Below are 23,280 nucleotides of genomic sequence, written 5' to 3'. Positions count from 1 at the left end.
GTTGATTTCCTTTAGGATGGACTGGTTTGATGTCCTTGCTGTTCAAGGTACCCTCAAGTGTCTTCTCCAGCACCACGATTTTAAGCATCAGTTCTTCAGCACTCAGTTGTCTTTATCATCTAATTCTCACGTCTTTACACGACTGCTGGAAAGACCAGAGCTTTGACCATACGGACCTTTGATGGCAAAGTGATGTCTCTGCTTTTTAATATGCTGTCTAGGTTTGTCATAGCTTTTCTTCCACGGAGCAAGCGTCTTTTAATTTTTTGACTGCAGTCACCACCCACAGTGACTTTGGAGCCCAAGAAAATAAAATGTCACTGTTGCCACTTTTTCCCCATCTATTTGCCATGAAGTAATGGGACAGGATGCATAACCCCAAAATCAACTTTAAATCCAGTCTTTATTCATAGAAAAAAATACCTATAGTAATACTTTAAGAATATTTTCTTTTCTTTGAGTTTCCATGGCGTCATGAGCAAGTTTACTTTTCCATTATATCTTCCATATATTTACAGCCCACCTTGAAAGATACTTAGGATATAAAATCCCAAGTTGGCAGTTGTTTTCTTTCAGCAATTTGAATATGCCATTCTATTGTCTTTAGCTTCCGTTGTTTCTGTGGAAGTGTTAGCCACTGACCTTATTATTGATCTTTTGACCAATAGCAGCGCCTCTGGATGCTTTTAAGAATCTGTTGCTTTGTCCTTCGTGCTCACCAGTTTCACTGTTATATGCAGGCGCACCTCAGAGACGCTCCAGGTTTGGCTCCAGACCACGGCAATAAAGTCAGTATCCCAGTAAAGTGAGTCACAGAACTGTCTGGTCCCCAATACGTTTTAAATTGTGTTTATTCTGTAATAGAGTCTTTTAGGAGTGAAACCGCATTATGTCTTGAGAAACACTGTACATATTTTGATTTACTATCAACTATCCCGGGTTGCTCAGTGGTACAGAATCTGCCTGCCAATGCAGGAGACGTGGGTTCAGTTCCTGGAGAAGGAAGATCCCCTGGAGAAGGAAATGGCAACCCACTCCAGTATTCTTACCTGGAAAATCCCATGGACAGAGGAACCTGGCGGGCTATAGTCCACGGGGTCAGAAAAGAGTCAGACTACTTAGAGACTAAAGCAACCACAGTCGTTCAACTAAACATTTTTTAACATTTTATTTCATGGAACTAACCTATACGAAGTAAAAAACAAAAGTGTCAAAAGTTATCTTCGAAGTGCTTTCTTCTTTCTAGTATTTCCTGATTTATTTAATAAATATTTGTTTTACTCATAAGAAATGCTTTAATGTTAAAAAGTGCTAACCATTATCTGAGCCTTCAACAAGTCATAATCTTTTCCAATAGTACCACCAAAGGTCACTGACCACAGATCACCATACCAAACACGAGAATAATGAAAAAGCCTGAAATAGTCTAAGAATAACCAAACTGTGATACAGAGACACAGAGAGAAAATGCTGCGGGGAAAATGGGGCTGACAGACTTGCTCAATGCAGGGTCGCCACAGACCTTCAGTTGGTAAAAATAAAAAAATGCAGTGTCTGCAAAGTATGGTAGTGAAGCACAATAAAGCGAGGTGTGCCTGTGGCTACCTGTGGTTTCCTTTGTATGCCTCCACTTGAGGTTGATGGAGCTTCTCACACTTACAATTAAAGGTGGCCTGGTATCTGTCAGCACTGTGGAAAATTCTGGGTTGAACTCTTCTCTTCCGACTCCTTTGTTGGTTTATATTGCTTGATTTTTAATGGTTTGACCCTGCGTCCTGGCAATTGTGATAATGTCTCATTGACGCCTGGATATTATGTGTGAAAAATAGGGTGGCTCTGAATGATGTTTGCTTCTTCCAAAGAGGGTTTCAGGTTCTTTGGCTATCAGCATTGGAGGTGACTTAGGCTGGACTTCAGGATTTGGGAAGGCTGGTCTCCCTCTGAAATGTTGTAGCCTTTCAGGGTTCTCGTCTGAAACCTGGACAGTTTACCAGAAACACCCCACCCCCTGACCTCCTTGGTGAACCCTGAGCTGCAGTTTTTGCTTTCCCAGAATCAAGAAACTGCCCACATCTCTGATTGCCTTTGCATGCTCTTAGCTGTCACTCTCTGCCTCCAATCTCAGCTGCTCAGCCTTGTGCGTGAACAGCTTGGGAACAAACTGAGCAGCATGTTGAGCCCGGTTCTCCGTGGCATCCTCCCCTCTGGGACCTTAGCCCTTGAGTCCCGTCTGCCTCGGTTGTCCTCCAAGTTCTCCCAATGCCTAGAGGGTTTTCCGGTTGTTTTTATCCAGTTGCCATAGTTGTCCTTGGCAGAGGATGACTCTGACACAGTCACTACACTGTTGGCCAGAAGCAGAGTTCCCATCCTGCATCTTACCAGCCGCCTCCTGCAGATCCTTTTATGCCTTTGAGGGGCATGCACACCGCGTGAGAGTTGTTGTTTTAGACTGACAGCAGGGAAGGAAGCCTGCTCTTGGGCTCAAGTGGTCAGGGGAGGGTCCCTACGTCTGCTGCTTCCAAATGCACGACCTTTGAGTGGGTCACCGGATCTGTTGAGGCGTCAGTTTTCTCATCTGCAAAATGGGTCTGATGATACCTGTGCCATGGAGCTCATAGATTTCGTGTGAGGATGAGCCATAGGGAATGCAGCCAAGAGTACCTTGACAAGAGAGACGTGACTTTTTCTTCTTTAAGTAAGAAGGTGCAGTGGGCCCTGAATTGAGAACAGAATCAGGATGAGAACCTTTCACCGTGTGGAGTTCCTGAGAGATATGTATAAACGTCTGCAAAGGACGGGTGTGTGCTCCAGATATCCTTCCCCAGGGACCTATCTTCCAGAAGACCCTAAAGACATTTCCCAATCTTGCAAGCAAAGGCAGAGCCCCAGGAACAAATGTGCACGATCCTGAAGGGATCAGGCTGGAGCGAGGTGGGCAGAGAGTCCCGGAAGCCGCCATCCCTCTTGGGCTCCATCCGCGTCCCCTCCACGGGGCTCCTGTGGACTCCGCACCTTCTCCATAAAGGGTTACTGGTCCCACGGCACCACGGGCACCTGTGTGCGTGCCTGTCCCCTGAGACCAGGTGGGTCCCAAACCCAGCTGCCCCCTGAGCCCTTGAGGGCAGTTGAGAATCTCAGAATGTGAAACCTGACCTAAACGTTAGTCAAGGCACTGAACTTCCCTGGGGCAGTCACTGCCACAGGCCCAAGTGTGCCTGGTGCTTTACGTTTGTTGAGAGGGTCAGGGGGTGGTGGGAGGGAGGGAGCACCAGGAGCCTTCAGCCCCTCTAATCCCAGCAAGTTCCATGCTGGTCTGCTGCCCAGTAGCCTGGCAGCAGGAATGGGCATTTTAGTTGAGCAAGTCCTGCCTTTCTCAAAGATAAGGTTACAGTTATGCTAATGCAAGTCTTCCCACACCACTTGGCATTAGTACCCTTTGCTGGGAAGCCCAGCCGCCCCCAAGTGTCTCAGCCACCAGTTTCTTGCTGTCTCGTTACATGTGATAATGAAAATCGGGCATTCTGTACCCACCCACCCTGGGCTTTGGAAACCCCTTGGTTCTAGAGAAATATGACCAGCTCATAGCACATCTTTTTTCCCCTTCTTTTGGTGGCTCTTTGACCAATCAAAGTCAAGCCACCACCGTTCAGTTCAGTTCAGTTCAGTCGCTCAGTCGTGTCCGACTCTCCGCGACCCCATGAATCACAGCACGCCAGGCCTCCCTGTCCATCACCAACTCCCGGAGTACACTCAAACTCATGTCCACAGAGTCGGTGATGCCATCCAGCCATCTCATTCTCCGTCGTCCCCTTCTCCTCCCGCCCCCAACCTTTCCCAGCATCAGAGTCTTTTCCAGTGAGTCAACTCGTCTCATGAGGTGGCCAAAGTATTGGAGTTTCGGCTTTAGCATCAGTCCCTCCAATGAACATCCAGGATTGATCTCCTTTAGAATGGACTGGTTGGATCTCCTTGCAGTATAAGGGACTCTCAAGAGTCTTCTCCAACACCACAGTTCAAAAGCATCGATTCTTCGGCGATCAGCTTTCTTCACAGTCCAACTCTCACATCCATACATGACCACGGGAAAAACCATTGCCTTGACTAGACGGACCTTGGTCGGCAAAGTAATGTCTCTGCTTTTTAATATACTATCAAGGTTGGTCATAACTTTCCTTCCAAGGAGCAAGCGTCTTTTAATTTCATGGCTGCAATCAGCATCTGCAGTGATTTTGGAGCCCAAAAAAACAAAGTCTGACACTGTTTCCACTGTTTTTCCATCTATTTCCCATGAAGTGATGGGACCAGATGCCATGATCTTTGTTTTCTGAATGTTGAGCTTCAAGCCAACCTTTTCACTCTCCTCTTTCACTTTCATCAAGAGGCTTTTGAGTTCCTCTTCACTTTCTGCCAGAAGGGTAGTGTCATCTGCATATCTGAGGTTATTGATATTTCTCCCAGCAATCTTGATTCCAGCTTGTGCTTCTTCCAGCCCAGCGTTCCTCATGATGTACTCTGCATATAAGTTAAATAAGCAAGGTGACAATATACAACCTTGACGCACTCCTTTTCCTATTTGGAACCAGTCTGTTGTTCCATGACCGGTTCTAACTGTTGCTTCCTGACCTGCATACAGGTTTCTCAAGAGGCAGGTCAGGTGGTCTGGGATTCCCATCTCTTTCAGAATGTTCCACAGTTTATTGTGATCCACACAGTCAAAGGCTTTGGCATAGTCAATGAAGCAGAAATAGATGTTTTTCTGAAACTCTCTTGCTTTCTCCATGATCCAGCGGATGTTGGCAATTTGATCTCTGGTGCCTCTGCCTTTTCTAAAACCTGCTTGAACATCTGGGAGTTCACGGTTTACATACTGCTGAAGCCTGGTTTGGAGAATTTTGAGCATGACTTTACTAGCGTGTGAGATGAGTGCAATTGTGCGGTAGTTTGAGCATTCTTTGGCATTGCCTTTCTTTGGGATTGGAATGAAGACTGACCTCTTCCAGTCCTGTGGCCACTGCTGAGTTTTCCAAATCTGCTGGCATATTGAGTGCAGCACTTTCACAGCATCATCTTTCAAGACTTGAAATAGCTCAACTGGAATTCCATCACCACCACTAGCTTTGTTCGTAGTGATGCTTTCTAAGGCCCACTTGACTTCACATTCCAAGATGTCTGGCTCTAGGTCAGTGATCACATTATCGTGACTATCTTGGTCGTAAAGATCTTTTTTGTACAGTTCTTCTGTGTATTCCTGCCACCTCTTCTTAATATCTTCTGCTTCTGTTAGGTCCATACCATTTCTGTCCTTTATCGAGCCCATCTTTGCATGAAAAGTTCCCTTGGAATCTCTAATTTTCTTGAAGAGGTCTCTTGTTTTTCCTATTCTGTTGTTTTCCTCTATTTCTTTGCATTGATCACTGAGGAAGGCTTTCTTATCTCTCCTTGCTATTCTTTGGAACTCTGCATTCAGATGCTTATATCTTTCCTTTTCTCCTTTGCTTTTCGCCTCTCTTCTTTTTACAGCTATTTGTAAGGCCTCCTCAGACAGCCATTTCGCTGTTTTGCATTTCTTTTCCATGGGGATGGTCCTGGTCCCTGTCTCCTGTACAATGTCACGAACCTCCGTCCAGAGTTCATCAGGCACTCTATCAATCAGATCTAGTCCCTTAAATCTATTTCTCACTTCCACTGCATAATCATAAGGGATTTGATTGAGGTCATATCTGAATGGTCTAGTGGTTTTCCCTACTTTCTTCAATTTAAGTCTGAACTTCGCAATAAGGAGTTCATGATCTGAGCCACAGTCAGCTCCTGGTCTTGTTTTCGCTAACTGTATACAGCTTCTCCATCTTTGGTTGCAAAGAATATAATCAATCTGATTTCGGTGTTGACCATCTGGTGATGTCCATGTGTAGAGTCTTTTCTTGTGTTGTTGGAAGAGGGTGTTTGCTATGACCAGTGCATTCTCTTGACAAAACTCTATTAGCCTTTGCCCTGCTTCATTCCGTGCTCCAAGGCCAAATTTGCCAGTTACTCCAGGTGTTTCTTGACTTCCTACTTTTGCATTCCAGTCCCCTATAATGAAAAGGACATCTTTTTTGGGTGTTAGTTCTAAAAGGTCTTGTAGGTCTTCATAGCCACCACCGTAGCTGTATTTAATATGACGCAGGGGGCGGGGGCAGGGTCCTGATTCCGACCTCAGGGCTCTCCCACCTCTCCTCTCCGACATGCAGGCCTTCGCGCCTCCAGGGACTCTTGTGTTCTCTTTATTTCCCTTGTTCTCCTGTCTCTTTTTTCCTTCCACTCCCTTCCTCATTCCTCCTTCTTCTTTACGGAAGCCTCCGCACTCTAGAAGTGGATTGGTGCGTGCAGGTGGAGAGCACTTTCCCAGCACTCAGAGGGAGGCTGTTCCCACAATGGGTACGTGGCAGATTTATTGCTGGCGGGGAGGGTGGGTTGGAGCCCCAGCCTGGGGGGTAGATCCGGGCCAGGGTAGGGTCTCACAGCCTGTATGCATGGAGCAGAAGCATGGCCATGCTTCGGGCACCATCCGTCATCCGTCGTTGGGAAGACCCCTGCGTGGTTCCTTCGCCCATGCCCCAGGGCTGGTTCTCTGACCTCAGCCCCACAGATGAGAAGGAACACTTCTTCAAGGCCAGATGCTTATCTGAGAAACAGGTTCCTCATCCCCATCGTGAGCTGTTTGTTGGGCTTCAGCACTTTTTCTCTGTTCTTGGTCCTATTTCTGCTCTGGAGAGATTTTTCAGTGGGATGCCCTGGACTGAGATGAGCTTTAAAATTGCCCCTAAAGGTCAGACAGATGCGGGCCCCTCCCTGTTTATGCTGGCCTCCAGAGTTGAGGCAGTGGTCAGTGAAGGACTGGGTCCAGGTCAGACCAACAGAAAATAAACGTTTTCCTTTTTCCCTCTTCTCTCTATCTTTTCTTCCCCTTTGCCGTGGGAAGTATTTTCCCTTCCTCCGCTTCCCCCATCCCCAGATGTCTGTGGGCCTGATGCTGGTTGCTCTGTTCACCTAGTAAAATTCTGTGGGAAGAAAAAGTCATTTACACTTTAGTAATTGTCAAAGCTATGGTTTTTCCAGGAGTCATGTACAGCTGTGAGAACTGGACCATAAAGAAGGCTGAGCACCAAAGAATTGATGCTTTTGAACTTTGGTGTTGGAGAAGACTCTTGAGAGTCCCTTGCACTGAAAGGAGATCAAACCAGTCAATCCTAAAGGAAATCAACCCTGAATATTCATTGGAAGGATTGATTTGGGAGCTAAAGCTCCAATACTTTGGCCACCTGATGCGAAGAGCTGACTCATTGGAAAAGACCCTGATGCTGGGAGAGATTGAGGGCAGGAGGAGAAGGGGATGTCAGAGGATGAGATGGTTGGATGGCATCACCAACTCAGTGGACATGAGTTTGAGCAAGCTCCAGGAGACAGTGGAGGACAGGGGAGTCTGGCGTGCTGCAGTCCATGGGGTCACAGAGAGTCGGACACGACTGAGTGACTGAACAGTAACAAAAATTGCATGAAATAGATCAGTAGTTTGCCTGTTCTCATGAGATTTGCTGTCTCAATGAAGAGCTTAGGGCTGCAATGCAAACATTCAGGTGGTTACAGGAGAAAAGGAGTTAAGGGTGGAGGAGGATGCGCTCTAGGAGGGACACTCTAGAGCCCGAGCACTCACACACACCGAGCTGCTGACCCCGAGTCCTCACTTGGCTTGCATCTGTCCATGTCCCAGAACAGAAGATTTTGAAAATATGCATTTGAGAGTGATTCATGGCCTAATCAAGGACAGGGAGTAGAGAGAAGCGTGGCTGCTTGTCTGGGCAATGATGAGATGCGGGAGCTTTGTTGGATGGCCAACTAAATCTTGGATATCATTCCCATGATGGGCTGATTCTGTGGGTCTCCCAAGCCTGGAAGCAGAGATGTCTGAATGTTAAAACCCTCCAGGCACAGGGATGAAGCCAGCCCATCATCTTGAGGTCCCCGCCATGGTGGATGGTGAATGAAGGGACCCCCGAAGCACAGCTGCAACACGGTCAGGAAGGAGGAGGTGCCCACCCACTACACACACCACCTCAGCTGGCTTGGTCCCTCCCGCATCCAACCCCCATCCCCTTGCTCTTAAAAAGGAAGCAGCAAGGCAATCATTAGAAATCCTTTTATTTGCATGAAGACAGAGTCTGGTTGTCAAAGTCTTCCCAAGGTCTCCCTCTCTTGAGTGGTTGCGTGTGTCCCCTTCGTGGTGAGGCCGCTGTGGCCGCTCATGGGAAGTTGCCCACCCCACTCTCTGTGTGTGTCCCCTCGTAACTTCTGGGGGACGGGGATACAACACTACAGCAGGGGTGGAGGGACACAGAAACGATGGATGAACCAGCAGCCCTCAGCCTTCCCCACCGCCCTCCCTCCCCTCCAGGCTTCACCACCTCCTCTCCCAGACTCCTGGCGTCCTCACCTGTAGACCTTCCCACTCCCTGGAGCAGCCATCCCCTCCTCTTCATCCTCCTGGTTCCCGGTCACCTTTTAGGGCTCAGCGGAGAACCACTGGCTCTGGAGAACTTTCCAGAACCTACCATGATCTTTCTTTCTTTCTCGGGCTTCTCCCCGGGTTTTTTGACTTCCCTGGGTGACCGCAGAGCTCTGTGTGGGCAGCTCTGTCTTCCTGCTCGGGTCTGGGGCTCACAGCTCCCTGGCCGCACACAGCGGGACGTTGGCGGTCCTCGGTCACGCAGTCGTGCTCTACTCTGCGACCCCGTGGACTGTGGCCCACCAGGCTCCTCTGTCCATTGGATTCTCCTGGCAAGAATACTAGGATGGGTTACCATTCCCTTCTCCAGGGGGTCTTCCCGCTCCAGGGATCGAATCCACAACTCAAGCGTCTCCTGCACTGGCAGGCACGTTCTTCACCACTAGCGCCACCTGGAAGCACAGATGCCTGGAGCCCAGCCCTGCTCCCTCCCTCCCTCCTGCAGGTCTGATGAGGGCTCCTCCCCGGGGTCCTGGAGCTTCTGGACCAGAGGCCCCAGGACTCTCTCCACGGCCCCTCCATCCTCCTGGCTCCTGGGGGAGAACCCATTTGTGAAGATTCCAGGCCTCCTGCAGCCAAGGCAGGTGACTCAGGGGTTGTTTGAATCAGATTAGAATCACCTGTTAGTCGCAACGTGCTTGCTCTGCATGGTACTGGGGTCTGTGGATGCCAGCAAAGCACATACTCATTCACACTTTCTACGAATGTTTTTACAACCTGCTATGTGTGATTTGCTGGGAACACCTCAGAGAGTGACAGATAAAGGCCCTGATTCTCTGTCATAAAGAGAAAGTCGACAGTGGGGTGACAAGTGCTTTGAAGCAAAGGGGTGGGGTTGGGGGATGCGGAAGGCCTTCTGGAAAGGTGATGCCTGAGCAGGGACCCGAGGGGGAAAGATCACTCCTGTGAAGCCATTAGCAAGTGTCTGGCCATGCAGAGGGGATCCAGCCCTCATCTGAGGAAGAGCAGTCTCCTCTTACGGTCCCTGAAGTCCACAAGGCTGTGATGGGAGAAGGAGGTGGGGCCTGCCACCTGGTTCCTCCTTGCAAGCTGACCACAAATGTCACGGCAGCCGCAGAGGACTGTCCAGCTCCAAGGCAGGAGGCTGTGTGCCGGGGTCTCAGCCTAAAGCCACAGGCCCATGTCTGTTCTCAGGCTGTGGGGGCCAAGTGGTTTGGTCTCCCCCTGGATGGCAGAGTGCCCCTCTCAATACACTTTTCCTCACAAAGCGATTGATGTGCATCTGCTCACGAGGGCCTGGGCCCATCTCAGGACACCATCTGGAGTCTATTTTTTCCCATTGTTTTTGTTTTGAAATTTTCAGGTCGGTGTTTTTCCCTCAGTTCTTTTCTCATCTTAGCAAAGATTTGAAACGACAGACCAGTACAGTTCAGGCAGGCAAGATTTGCTAAGCAAGCAGCAAGAAGTACACGCTCCAGACACCAGAGCAGACCAACCCCCACGGGAGTGGTCCCACGCTGGCTAGGTACCTTTTTATGTCCTTTGCTCCCTCCCCTAAGCGACCCCGAGCCCTGATTGGCTCTGTCCCATGCAAAATAGGGCTTGTACCCAAGACCAATCAGGGAAGGGAATGTAAATAAGGCGTGCGTTCAAGGCCAATCAGGCAAAGGGGTGTGTTGGGCACGCCTTCCCCCGGAGGTTCTTGCTCTGGCCTGCCGTCTGTTTCTCTGGGTTTTCCCGCTCTGTCCTCTGCGCGCTTCTTCTAGTCACAGCTTCCTCTCACCACCATCTTGGACTCCTTTTTTCTATTCTAACTGCCTAACAAAAGGAATTGGAAGCACCGATGTCCTCCCCAACAAAGGACCAGGTGGGCTTTCTCTTCCGAAAGGGGCTGGAAGGAACCAGGAGTGACTTCTCCAGGAAGAGGAGGGGTCTGGGGCTGAGGTCAGAGGTCAGCCTCTCTGCCAAATAGGGAGGAAAGCAGGAGGGAGAGGTGGGTAGTTATAAACAATTCAAGGAGCTTGCCCTGAGAATAGCATTGTGGAATAAGACGTCAGTTAATTAAAAATTCCTCCTCCAAGGGGTTCTCTTGCCACGTGAGGGTGGGTGGCAGGAGCTGTTGTCACTGTTGTTCAGTCATGGCTGACTCTTTGGGAAACCAAGGGCTGCAGCACGCCAGGCTTCCCTGTCCATCAGTATCTCCCAGAGCTTGCTCAGACTCATGTCCATTGAGTCAGTGATGCCATCTCATCCTCTGTCGTCCCCTTCTCCTCCTGCCCTCAGTCTTTCCCAGCATCAGGGTCTTTTCCAAGCAGTCAGCTCTTCACATCAGGTGGCCAAAGTGTTGGACTTTCACCAGGGCAGGTGGCAAAAAAGAAGACATTTGGTTTTTCAGAAAGCCTGATTTCAGATGTAATAATTCTCGCACTCCACGCAGAGAAACTGGCTCTCAGGCACCGCTCTGGGAAGTGATGGTGTTGGAGGCCGGGGTGCAGGCACCACGGAGGGGGCGGGCCTGGACCCTCTGAGATCTGCAGGACTGCAGATCCTGAAGGACCTGGGTTGTGGTGGGGATAAGCTTCTGGGTAGACCATGTAAGTGTGAGGAAGTGACCTCCGTGGCGTTGGCCTGCAGCGACTTGAAGTGAGGCTTTGGTTTCCAGCCAGAGATTGAGGTTGGGCCACAGTGGTAGGAGCCCCAGATCCTAGCCACTAGACCAGTGGTCAGTGACAAGGCCCTGGCCCTTCAGCTTTGCAGAAAAGAATTCCCACAAAGGTGAAAAGTAGAGACACAAGTTAAGAATTTATCAGAAAGAAAAAGGATACAGTATGTGTATAGACACACGGGGGAATTCAGAGGGAGAGTCATGCCCCATAATCACTTTTATGGGACATCTCTTCTGGGTTTCCTTTGGGGCGTCTCTAGTGGCTCAGATGGTAAAGTGTCTGCCTGCAATGTGGGAGGCACAGGTTCAATCCTGGATTGGATAGATCCCCTGGAGAAGGAAATGGTAATCTACTCCAGTATTCTTGCCTGGAAAATCCCATGGACGGAGGAGCCTGGTGGGCTACAGTCCATGGGGTCGTAAAGAATCGGACACTAATGAGCAACTTCGCTTCACTTCCTTTGGCCAATCATCTTGCTTTGCCTGGTTCTGAGTCCATATTTGGTTTACCTCAGGAACCTCCCACGTGTACGTGAACATCTCTCAGCCAAGATGGGTTCTGGCGAAGCAGCCTATGGGTAGTTGACAACACTTACTGCAGGGTGGTGTCCCCTCTCTTTTTGACCTCCAAGGAACTTTCTAGTTGGGAAGGTCTCCTTGACGTTGAGAATGAGAAATAGGTGGTCTCTTATCTTTTACCGGGGCAGGGCCCAGCCTCCTCTTTCAATTGTCATGCAATTGATATTTTGGAGTTTCTGTCCACGGGGAGTGAACGTCAGCTGCTTTCCGGGGTGGGTGGCCCGTCGACCTCCCGCCTTGGGGGAGGTTACACACTGGGCCCATTTTTAATGCTTCCAGATGAGCTGGTCTCTGTGTGACAGCGTGCGTGCGTGCATGTGCGCGGGCAGAGGTTGAAGGGGCCGAGTGAACTCCTCGTGGGTCACACAGACGCTCCTCTCTGTCACTCTCCCCCTTCCTCCAAATATTTCACGTCTTAATAGAAAATGCTTCGGGGCCCACACTCACTGAACGACCAGCTCAGTTCTGTTCCTTTGCCCTCGGTCCTCGTGGCTTACTCTCTGGTGTCATTTTCAGGCACAGAAATCTGGAGTCACTGAATCACGACAAAATAGCCTGGAGCTGACATTCTAGCCAAGAGAGCGGGTGGGGCAGACCAGAGCCGAGACAATGCGGGGAGTTATGCAGTGGGTGGGGCGTGGGGCGAAATCTGCAGAGAGAGGCAGAAGTGGATGGATGGGGCAGGCAACCAGAGACGAGCGCAGGAATGGGCAAGCGGCTGAGCGAATGAGTGAGGGCATCTGGGAATGAGCGAGCGAGTGGACGATCGAGTGATTTGAACGAGTGCGTGAGTGAGCGGACGATGAACGCGTGAGAGGATGAAGGAGTGGGGGCCTCATGGGTGAGTGAGTGAATGACCCCTGCCCCCTTCAGCCCAGGCCGTGCTACCAGAGGAGCCAGGGGCCAGGAGCCCAAGGGTGGAGGAGTCCTCTGGGCAGCAGGAGAAGACTCCCCACCCCATGCTCTGGGCCAGCATCTCAGACATCTGCTCCCATGCTCGGGTAGGGGGCACAGACAGCTCCCACACGGCTGAACTGGTGCTTAGCTTGAGGACCATGGAGGATGCCCTCAGGTGGGTCAGATGATGCCTTTCAGGTCTCCAAATAGAGAGTTCTCTTTCCTCCTCCAATAGAAAGCCTGTGTGGCCCGCCGTGTAATCAGATAGGTTTGTAATTAAAGACTAAACTGTCAAAATATTTTAGGAATGTGTCTCCAACTGGCCTTAGGAAAGGTGGTTTTCTAAAGTGGCCATTTTTCCTCAAACAATCAAAAGGGTCTGATATAACCCTACAGGCTGTATGGTATGTCAGAGTTTTTCATAATAGTCTCCCTTTTCCTGGTGATTAAACTAATTTGTGTTCATCACGGAAATCTTAGAAAACATAAAGCAGAAATAACAGCCATCCAACACAGTTGTCCTGCATAATAAGGAAAGGCTTCATAGCTGGGCTGTTCAAGCCCTTGAAACAGGGTTTGTCTGAACTGCGATATGCTGTGTACACATAAAACACATGTTAGATTTCGAATTCTTATGGGGCAAAAAGAATGTCAACTAGCTCTTCAGCAGCTTTTATACTGATCACCTGTTGAAAAGATAACCTTTTATGAAACAAACTACATACAGTATTGTATCAGTTTCCCCTGATGATTTTTATTCTTGTAATACAACAGAGGATGAGATGGTTGGATGGCACCACCGACTCAATGGACATGAATTTGAGCAAACTCTGGGAGATAGTGAAGGACAGGGAAGCCTGGCGAGCTCCAGTCCATGGGGTCGCAAAGGGTCGGACTTGACTGAGCGACTGAAATATTGCATGGCTATTTCAGCGTTGCAAATTGCCAGCGGCTCACACCATGTTCCTACTGGACAGTGCTATTGCGTGAGGCTCAAAAATCTACTCCTTTAGTGTACCAGAAGTTTACACCAGGAGGATGAGTTCCAGGGTGCCAAACCCAGAGGAGGTTCGGAGTTCTGACCACCAGCACTGGGACAGGAAGAGCTGGTGCCCTTGTTCATCCGCTCTTTCACACCTCCCAGAAACATCAGGTCTTTGCTTTGGGCTAGGTGTCCAGCCGGGCAAGCCCCAGAACACAGGAGGCAGTGAGCTTGTACCCAGGAGAAGCTTGCAGCTCGGCTGCAGGATGGAGGCTCTGGACCTAGCAGAGGTCATGACACAAAACAGAAGCTCTGCACTGAACCACTCACACAGAGACAGCGTGCTCTCCTGGGAAAGGTCGTGGCCCCACAAAACCCAGATCTTTTATTCTGACTCTGAAATCTCACAGGAAAGCTCCAGAATCTTCCCATAACGACAGCTAAGCCTGGTCTTCCGTCCAAGGATTTTGGTTTTGCTTGATCTTTGGGGAAGCCGTGTGAGGTCACACAGGGTAGTCCAAAGAGGATCTGCTCTAGAAGGAGACTCAGGTAGCCACCCCAGGCTGTGGCATAAGGGTCTTTAGGGAAATAGAGGGTCGTGTGTGGCCACTGAACGCAGGAGGCAGTAATGCGTGTGTGACGCACTTTGACACGTGCACACGTGCATGGGGAAGAGGCCGGCGGCTGGGCTGTGTGGGTGAGAGCAGTTCCCCGGGTCCACACACTCCAAGGGCACGGGCTGAGCAACATCCCGGCTCTGCAGACTGGGGATTCGTGCCACCTTCTGCCCGGAGCACCTTGTTCTCATCTCTCAGGGGCTCCATGATCCTAAAGGCTCGCCTGGTGTGGTGTGAGCCCAGATGAGGGTGACCTGTGCGTGGTACTTGGAAATCCTTTGTTCTCTTGTGGATCATTGATGAAAGGAAATGGCTGCTACTTAGAGCAGGGCAGGCTGAAGCTATTTTATTCTTTTAAGCCCCAAGAAGGAACATTAGGCCTTTGGATGGGGCTTTCATTTTAAGAAGCAGGCAATCAGCATACTGTGAGCAGAGTCTCCACACTCTGCTGGGCAGGGTGGTCCAGGGCTGGCCTGGTCGCATCCTGCATCCTATCCCTGCTGGGTGGGATTTCTGATGCCCAAGCTTCATCATCATGGGGATTCGGGTCATGATACCTGTAGGATCACTGGTGTGAAGGGGACTGCTGGAAACTTGGTCTGGGCTTCTCCCCAAATCTCCAAAGAAAGGGCCCCAGGTGGGGTCGGGGTTGGGGGGAGGGGATACATCTGTGTGAATCCACTTGCAGCTGGCTGTAATCACTAAGAATGCGAGTTAATATTTGCGGAGAGCATAGCACGCCGCTGGCTTGTAGTAAGTGCTGCCCCACTTCTTGTTAAATAAATAAACAAAGAGGGAAATCTATATTGTGCCAAAGACAGGAGGGGTGGTGAAGAGTGCAGAAATAAAGCAGAAGGCTTGAGGAGGGTGGATCAGAAATGGGCTTGAGTGCCTGGAAGGAGGCAGCAGAACAGAGATGAGTAATGCCAGTCAAGCCAGAAGGGCTTCCAGGAGGAGGTGAGGGGCTGGGTTCTAACTTACCCTGGGCGTGTTTTTAGAGTTCCTAGGAATTCTCAAAAGGCGGGCCTTGGGTTAACAAAACACTTAAAACGTCTGAAAACCTGCTGATGGAAACAACATCCATGGATTCTGTTGTGGGGGGAAATCCCCCAGACAGAACTTCATGCTTTGGCCGCGGTCCAGAGCCCTGAGCTGGCAGCCTCCATGCCCGCAGAGTGTCCCCGTCCAGCTGCAGCTTGCCAGCTTCTGCTCAGGGTTCTGACATCATTCAAGGGAAGGAAATGACAGGGGTCCAGTCTCCCGCCCACCATATCTCAGTTATAAATGCCCCAGGCATGTCTCCCCTGGGGATAATTACATCCGAGTCGGTTTTAGCAGGTGAGGTCATACCTGTAGGACATTCATTTCTTTCTGCAGGGATTGCCCACCGGATATTCCACGGCAAGGGGGGCGAGGGGCCCAGCTAGCCGAGGATGGGGGGCCCTGCACTTACAATAGCCTTGAGTCATGAGCTTCTCACTTCTTCCATGCTCCTCTTCCCACCCGGGAAACCCATGACTCAACAGCATTTATTTAGCACCACTGAGCGCAGAGATCCATCCTGGGAAGAAGGCTCCCCGAGCAGGCGTGGCCAGAACTGAGGGGCAGAGCAGACTGGCGTGCCCTGGATTCTGCCAGCCCCTCCACCAAATGAGAGCAGCTCTGGGGGGCAGGGAGGCACCTGTGTATTTTATTAAAAACAAGCCCAAACTCCCACCTCGTGCGCCTCTAATAAAAAACCAAGCACCTCACTAAGCTTCCGTTCTCATCAGAGAAATAGAGGTGGGAAAATCAGCCTCCTGGGTCTCCCTTGACTCCTGGGAGCAGGGTTCTCAACAGGGAGTGGTTTTGCCCCCAGGGGACACCTGACAGTGTCTGGAGATGTGTTTGGTTGTCACACTGGGGAGGGAGGGGTGGTAGAGAGTGAGGGAGGGGTGGGAGAGAGTCAGGGAGGTTGCTGAGCATCCTACAGGGCACAGGACCGCCCCCAAACATATTAGGTCCAGCTCCAGCTGTGCTCAGAACCAAGCGGTAAAACCCCATCCCCACCCACCCCATCCCAGCAGAGCGCCGTATCAGAGAGACCCTGGCGGGACTGACCCCTGCCCCGGGCTCACCATGCCCTCTTCTGCTTGCTCTGCAAAGCTTGATTTGCTCACCCGGCGAGGCTCAGACACGTGCACTAGGCAGGCAGACGGCAAGGAGAGGAAAGTGACGTCACGAAGCGGAAAGGAGCCCCTCTAGAGCTGCTTATGGAGCAGACACTCGCCCGGCCGCACGCCCATCTCCTCTGCCGTGTCCCTTGTCACTCTGTGCCTGCACTCCTGGGGACTCTCAGAAGCGTCGGCAAAGCCCAAAGTGCCAGCTGTGGTGATGTTGCGGGGACAAGAAAGCGCAGCGCGGTGGAGGGGCGCAGCGAGCCGGGAGGCCCAGAACTTCCCGCGATCAGAGCTGATGAGGCCGGTTTTCAGAAACTCATGGGCGAGAATTAACCCTGCTGGCGAGACCGGTCCCCGTGGGCTTTTAACCGCGAGAATCACTGAGTCAAGAAGGAGGAAGCGCAAAGCTGGTGCCGCAGCTGATCTAGAGAATCCGTCTATGAGCAGCCAGTGGCTCAGAGGGGAGACAGAATCCCAACGCGACGGCCCGCGAGATGGTGGAAGGCAGCGAACCCAGAAGGAGGAGCCACCACCAGGACACAAGGCACCCTTTACAGTCCTTCTGGGCTTCCCAGGGGCGCACCAGTGGTAAAGACCTGCCTGCCAGTGTAGGAGACATAAGACATGCGGATTCGACCCCTGGCTCGGGAAGATCCCCTGGAGGAGGGCATGGCAACCCACTCCAGTAATCTTGCCTGGAGAATCCCGTGGACAGAGGGGCCTGGCGGGCTACAGTCCAGGTTGTTGCAAAGAGTTGGACACGACTGGAGTGACTTAGCATGCACGCGTGTGAAGTCCTTCTACTTTGGAGGTATCTCTAGAAGAATCCCATCCCCACCTTCTTGATGTGAGGGGAATGTTATTTTTACTTCTTGTTGCTCCCTGGGATCCCCAGATCCAAGAACCACGACCCCACCCCCACCCCTGGTCCAGGCCATAAGCGGCCCGGAGTCAGAGTTGGTCCTAGCCGACCCATCCGTGTGCCTGCTCTGGGCACTTCCCTTCCTCTTGATGAAGCACCTCTACACCGTCCTCCCGGGAAGATGAGGGAGGGGAGCAGAAGAGGGAAATCTACTGACGTGCAGCGGAGAAAAGGATGCTTTACAGGCAAGCAGATAGCTTGAACATGCTAAGGCATGAACCGCAGAAACAAGAGGAGAAGCAGCCTTTGCGGCAACGCCTCAGGGAGCGCTGTCCTGGGAGGACACAGGGAGCCGCCAAGCCTGAGACACGGTCCCTTCCCTGCAGCCCCAGGTCTCAGGCACAAAGCCCCAGAGCCTGTCCAGGGTCAGCGGTCAAGTGTCACCTCCCAAACGTTTGGAAATGTCAGTGTCCCCAGAGTTGAGGAACTACCTTTTCACTCTTTCTTCACAAACTATATCTCATAGACTTCAGCAAGACTCTTTGCCACTTGAAAATAAATTTAGAAAGATGGTACATTAGGGTTACACAATCTTGGTGGTTTACCGACAAGGATGAATGAAGTTACATAATTCTGTGTGTGTGTGTGTGTGTGTGTGTGTGACGAGTCCTCCCAACCCCAAAAATTTGAACTTTAAGGGGCAAGATCTCTCAAGTGTGGCAGAGACTGTGGAAAACTGTTTCTGGTGGGACCTTGGGCAGCCTAGTGCACTTCTCCAAACCAACTCTAGCTGTCCAGGGTGTGGTAGACAAAGAGTCCTTTAGGGCCACTCAGCTCCTGTTGGCAAGGCCAGCCCAAGGATGGAGTAACCTTCTTGCTTTTTCTCCAAGTTCAAGAAATTGACAGACTTGAGCCTGAATGGGGGAGGGGAGAAGGTCATGGCAATGACAAGATGACAGGAGTAGTGATCTTGACCATGGCCGCAACTACCCAGCGCCCCCCCGCCCCCAGCCCAGCACTGAGTTCACACACGGCTAGACGTTCACGGGAGAAGACGGAGGCTCCGTGAGGGTTAAGGAGACTGGCCCAAGGTCACAGGGCTAGACAGTGCCAGAGCGGGAACAGACCCCACCCCATCTCCCCTACCCCATCCTGCTGATCCCAGAATCCATTCTTGAAGCCAAAAGAGACTGCTGGCACCAGGACCTTAGAAGGCAGCTTGTCATCATTTCTGTAGACCCCGAATGTTCCTCAGTGGCCGTGCAATTATTGAGCATCAACTGGTTGTACGAAAAATGAAACTAGTGAAAGTGCTAGTCACTCAGTGGTGGCCTACTCTGACACCATGGACTGTGTCACAGTAGGAACCCACTGCAAAATGAAGTGGAGTAAAGAAAGTGCTGTTGTGAAGGTACAGACACGTTCTTGGGCCTGAGTGATTAAGTGAGGGGCAGTCCAGGGTGGCTTTCTGGAGGAAGTGTCATTCGGTACATACCTAGAGGAACAGAGGCAGAAAAAAGGAGGCATCATCCCCGCTGGGCAGGACTGCTAGCGTGAATCCCAAAGGCTAAACTGGAGCATGGCTGCCTCTGGAGACCTTCATCCCCCTCCTGCAGGGACGGAGGATTAAAAATGCACCCAGGAACACCTACCATGGGCCGGGCCCCTGCTAGCCCAGGGAGGAGAGAGATCAAAGCCACCTTCCCCATCCCTCAGGGAGGTAGCAGAGATCACACAAGGAGTGCAGGCAGCTCTGCAGGGGCCCACCCCCTTCCTCCGTCTCTGAAACCCCCAGCCCCCTCTGCAACAGGAGGACCGGGCTGTGGGTTCAATGAGATGAACTGTGTTCCAGACTCTGCTCATGCCTGGGCACAAGAGTACTAAACATTCGGTAAGTGGGGGCTCCGGGGAGGAGCTGGACAGGGCGGGCACGCAGCAAGCAGGGGAGGCTCCCCGGAGGAGGTGAGAGCTGAGTGGCCACCAGGAGTCAGCCAGGGGTGGAGCGGGAAGAGGCAGGGAGAGCATTCGTGACTCCAACCTCAGAAGCGTCTCTTTCGGCTGTAAGGTGACCCGCAGCAGGACTGCCACGATCCGAGCCTTTTCTTGAAGGTGGGGGCTGGTGGACGTTCCCTCCCCGCTGTGACACCCTGGCCTCCCTCAAAAGCAGCTCGAGGGGCACTTTCCTCGGATAAAAATAAAACTTGGTGGGGCTTCGCAGGAATGGAATACTTTCTTCCTGTGTTTAAATCTCTACGGAAAATCTGACCCGCGTGGCCGCCGCCCCGGCATAAGCGAGCGCACAGCGCTGCTATCTTTCTTGAAGGCAGAGAAAGCCGGCGGGGCGTCCAGGCCCGAGCGAGCGCGGGCCCCGCAGGGTGGGCGCTGCTGCACCGCGGCGCGCGGGGCCGGGCCGGGCCGGGGCCGGGCGGCGCGGGCGGCGGGCGGAGCGGGAGGCCCGGCCCCCTGCGAGCCAGCGCGCGCGAACGCCGCCTGTCCGCTTGCAGAGGCCGCCGGGGCCGTGGATGGCGAGGGCGCGCCGCCCGGCGGTCCCGGCGCACAGGCGGCCGCGATGAGGGTGAACGAGAAGTACTCGACGCTCCCGGCCGAGGACCGCAGCGTCCACATCATCAACATCTGCGCCATCGAGGACATCGGCTACCTGCCGTCCGAGGGCACGGTGAGTGCGGGCGGCCGGAGCCGCGATCGCCAGGGAGGGCCGCGCACCTGCGCCGCGCCCGGGAGGGCGGGACCGGAGGCGCCGGGTGCGCGGGGCTCCAGGCGCTTGGGGGGCGCCCAGCGGCGCACGTGGGCCCCGCCGCAGGCACGCGCCCACCCCCCGCGGCCCGAGTCCCCGCCCGCAGCCGCTTCGCCCCCAGCTCGAGCGCGAGTCCGCGGCTGCGGCGCCGGGTGGGACGCTCCCTTCGCGTCGGTGCCGATTTGGGGCAACGGGTGGGGGTGGGGAAGCCGCCTCGCCCGGGGAGGGTGGCAGCCTCGGGCCACAGCCGCGCGCTTCCGTGCGGGGCGCCGGGCCTGGGAGCTCCCCACGCCCCGGGCAGCAGGCGCCGGGGCCGGTCGGTCTTTCCGCGCTGGCCCGAGTCCCCAACCCCACGTTTGCGCCTGGCCTGGATGGCAGCCAGGCCGCGTGGGCCAGCACCTACCCGACCAGGTGACCGCGAGACCCTAGCGGGGTCTCCTCTGATCCCAGGTCAGAATTCGCCCGTGAGGGTTTTGGCTTAAAGTTGGAACAAAGTTTGCCAGAAGAGAAAAGGGCCGAGACCAGTGCCTCAGCCAGGGAGCCCCGCTGACTCTGCTGGCTCTGGGGCCAGAAAATAGACTCCCCTGTCTACCCCCTTCCCCCAAGCACCGCCCGGGGCCCCTCCCCGGGAGATGTAGAAGCCCCAGCCGCCCTGTTCTGCTCTGACCAAGTCCAGGGTTATTCCTGCCTGCCTCTCTAGCCTCTGCTGGAGTCCATGGGGGCATCCAGGGAGGTGTCTGTGCCGTGTGTTCCAGGAAAGGCAGAGACCCCCAGCCTCAGATCACAGCTGGGCTTCCATGGGCTTTGGGGCGTCTTTTACAGCTGGGTCTGCTCCAAAATGCTGGGAGTGGTAGGGGCTGCTGTTGGTGGTGGCCTTGAAAGCCTAGGGGTTATCGCTTCAGCCCACAATGTGTGTGTCTGCCGTGTGCCAGGCCCTGTGGGATCCTGGGCACCCCCAGAGGGGATGAGACAGGGGACCCCGCCCAGCTGGGGCTCAAGGAGCAGTAGTGGAGGTTACCCAGGACAGCGACAAGGGATGCTTCCAGGGCGACAGGCCAGTCGCTGTGTGTTAGCTCACTTTACTCTCAGTAACCATGGAGGGTAGGTGTCGTTCCTACAGATGAAAAAGTGGGGGCCGGAGAGGGGCAGATGACTGTCTTGTGCCACTCACCAGCTGGGAGGTGAGCTCGGAAGAGCCAAGACACAGAGGCGGGCTTCCACGGACAGCCTGCCGGAGGGACAAACATTCTGGAGGCGAGGGGGCAGCTTATGTCCATAACTGGGTGGGGTGGGGCCTCTGTACAAAGAAAAGGCCTAGATGAAGACTCGTAGGTGGGAAGGAGGGTGCACAGGTTAGGGGGCTTGAGATAGGGGTGGCAGCCAAGATAGTGAAGAGACACAGACATTCCAGAGGCTGACCAGATTCAGCTTGAGAGAGGTTGTGAAGTGAAAAATGGAGCTCTTAACAGATGGCTCCTGGGCTCTGGAGCTTTACTTCAGGGATCCATGGCCCACCCCCCCCATCTAGAAGCTCTTCACTCCCCCCAAATCTCAAAGTCTGCAGAGAGGCCACTCGGCCCTTCCTTCAAGGTCTCCACTTCCAGAAACAAGTAGATAAGCCCAGAGGAGACTGGTGAGTCTTCCTTTGCACACAACTCTTATTATGGGGAGGTTCCAGGGATGATGGGCTTGGAGGGCTGTGAATCAGGGGCACATGGCCACAGGAAGGTGGGCTGAGCAGCGTCCCACCAGAGAGAGAGGGCCTCAGGGAGGCTGGACTCAGTGGCTCCGGGAGCCGGGGGCCTGTCCGTGCCGCTGGGCAGGCGCTGTGCCAGGGAGAGCCTCCCCGGGCATCCCCAAGACTGCTCATGCCAACGATTGCTGCTCAGGCACCACCTTGAGTCACCCAGAGAAGGCGGCTCCGTGCAGATGAAGCCCAGAGGGCGTGGACTGCCTTTCAGAAAGTCCCCATCGGGTTCCCAGACTTGCAGCCCATCCTGGGGGTGCCAGCGTCAGTCGCATCGGCCATCGGGGTAAACCCTGCCCCAGCCTCCGTGTCTGTGCCTCTCCTCATACTCATTCCCAAGTTCAAGGGTCAAGGTCATTTCCTTGTTCCTGTAGAAAGAGGTACAAGAGATAACTCAAAAGCTAGAGCCCAGACTGGTGGGTACAACTCACTTCATGAAGTTTTCTTTCTGTTACTCTTTGAGTGTGTCTACTTTCTTCCTTCATGCTGAGGGCTGTCAGTGGCCTTGAATCTATGTCTCAACAAGCCCAGACACCCCGGAGACAGGCACCTGATGCTGGCATCTGCCTGCCTGCAAGATAAGAGCGCGTCCTCTTTATCTGCTGTTGGAGACGATCTGTTTATGGGTCACAGAATTAGCCCATTAATCATAAGTTAATATGCAATGCGAATGATTTAATTTAAATTTTTTTGGAGTAAAAGTGTTTCAGAGTGATGTTCAGATTGGAGTTGAAATTCAGAGAGTCCCAAGATGGAAAGAAACTTTGAAGGTCACTGATTTCATTTTCCCCGTTTTTGGAAAAAGTGAATATAGCAGGTTCTCTTAGAATGATCACTGAGACATGCCCTGACTTGATCTATCACACACGAATGAGTGAATTCAGTTCCTGGAGCTCCAACTCCAGGTAAGACGCCAAATTAAAGAATGCACTGGGTTCTGGATATAGAGAACAGACGTGGTTGTCAAGCGGGAGGGGAAAGGATGGAGTGGGAGACTGGGGTTAGCAGGTGTAGGTTTTTAACAGCAAGGTCCTACCGTAGAGCACAGGGAACTATGTCCATATCCTATGACAAACCACAATGGGAAATAGTATTTTGCAAAAACACTGTATATATGTATAACTGAATCACTTTGCTGTACAGCAGAAATCAACACAGCCTTGTAAAACAGCTATACTGCAATACAAAAATAAATATAAAGAAAGAATACATGGGCCCCAGTGCAGCCACCAAGGTGTGGATTCAGGGCTCCACTCTCCTCCTCTGTCCTTTTTTAAGAGTTTGGAGAGGCAGGTAGAGGAAGTTTGGAGAGGCAGGTAGACTGTCCTCTCCCTGTTCGTGGTGCTTGGGTCAGGGCACACCCACTGTGAAGGAGAACTTTGGCCCATCTTTCTACCTTCCTTGGACTTCCCTGATGACTCAGAGGGTAAAGAATCTGCCTGCAATTCAGGGGACCCAGGTTTGATCCCTGGGTCAGGAAGATCCCCTGGAGAAGGGAATGGCCACCCACTCCA

General features: G+C 52.6%; 1 protein-coding gene across 5 annotated transcripts in view; it reads left to right on the top strand.

Moving 5' to 3' along the window:
• ANO1 (anoctamin 1) overlaps nt 1-23,280 on the top strand; it is a 176,262-nt gene that overhangs the window by 59,778 nt on the left and 93,204 nt on the right. For 4 of the 5 annotated variants that reach the window (XM_055415302.2, XM_055415298.2, XM_055415308.2 and 1 more), the window contains exon 2: nt 19,769-19,941. In XM_055415302.2, the coding sequence (XP_055271277.2) occupies nt 19,769-19,941 (173 nt within the window). Of the gene's footprint in view, nt 1-16,448; nt 19,374-19,768; nt 19,942-23,280 lie in introns of those variants that run through there. The other variant, XM_088832192.1, reaches the window with a different exon arrangement.

The sequence above is a fragment of the Moschus berezovskii genome, chromosome 25, assembly GCF_049115385.1.
Source record: "Moschus berezovskii isolate FMDL1 chromosome 25, NW_MosBer_1.0, whole genome shotgun sequence".
In the NCBI taxonomy this organism is placed as follows: domain Eukaryota; kingdom Metazoa; phylum Chordata; class Mammalia; order Artiodactyla; family Moschidae; genus Moschus; species Moschus berezovskii.
Note: the sequence above shows the minus strand (reverse complement) of the source record. Positions and strands in the feature narration are given on the sequence as shown.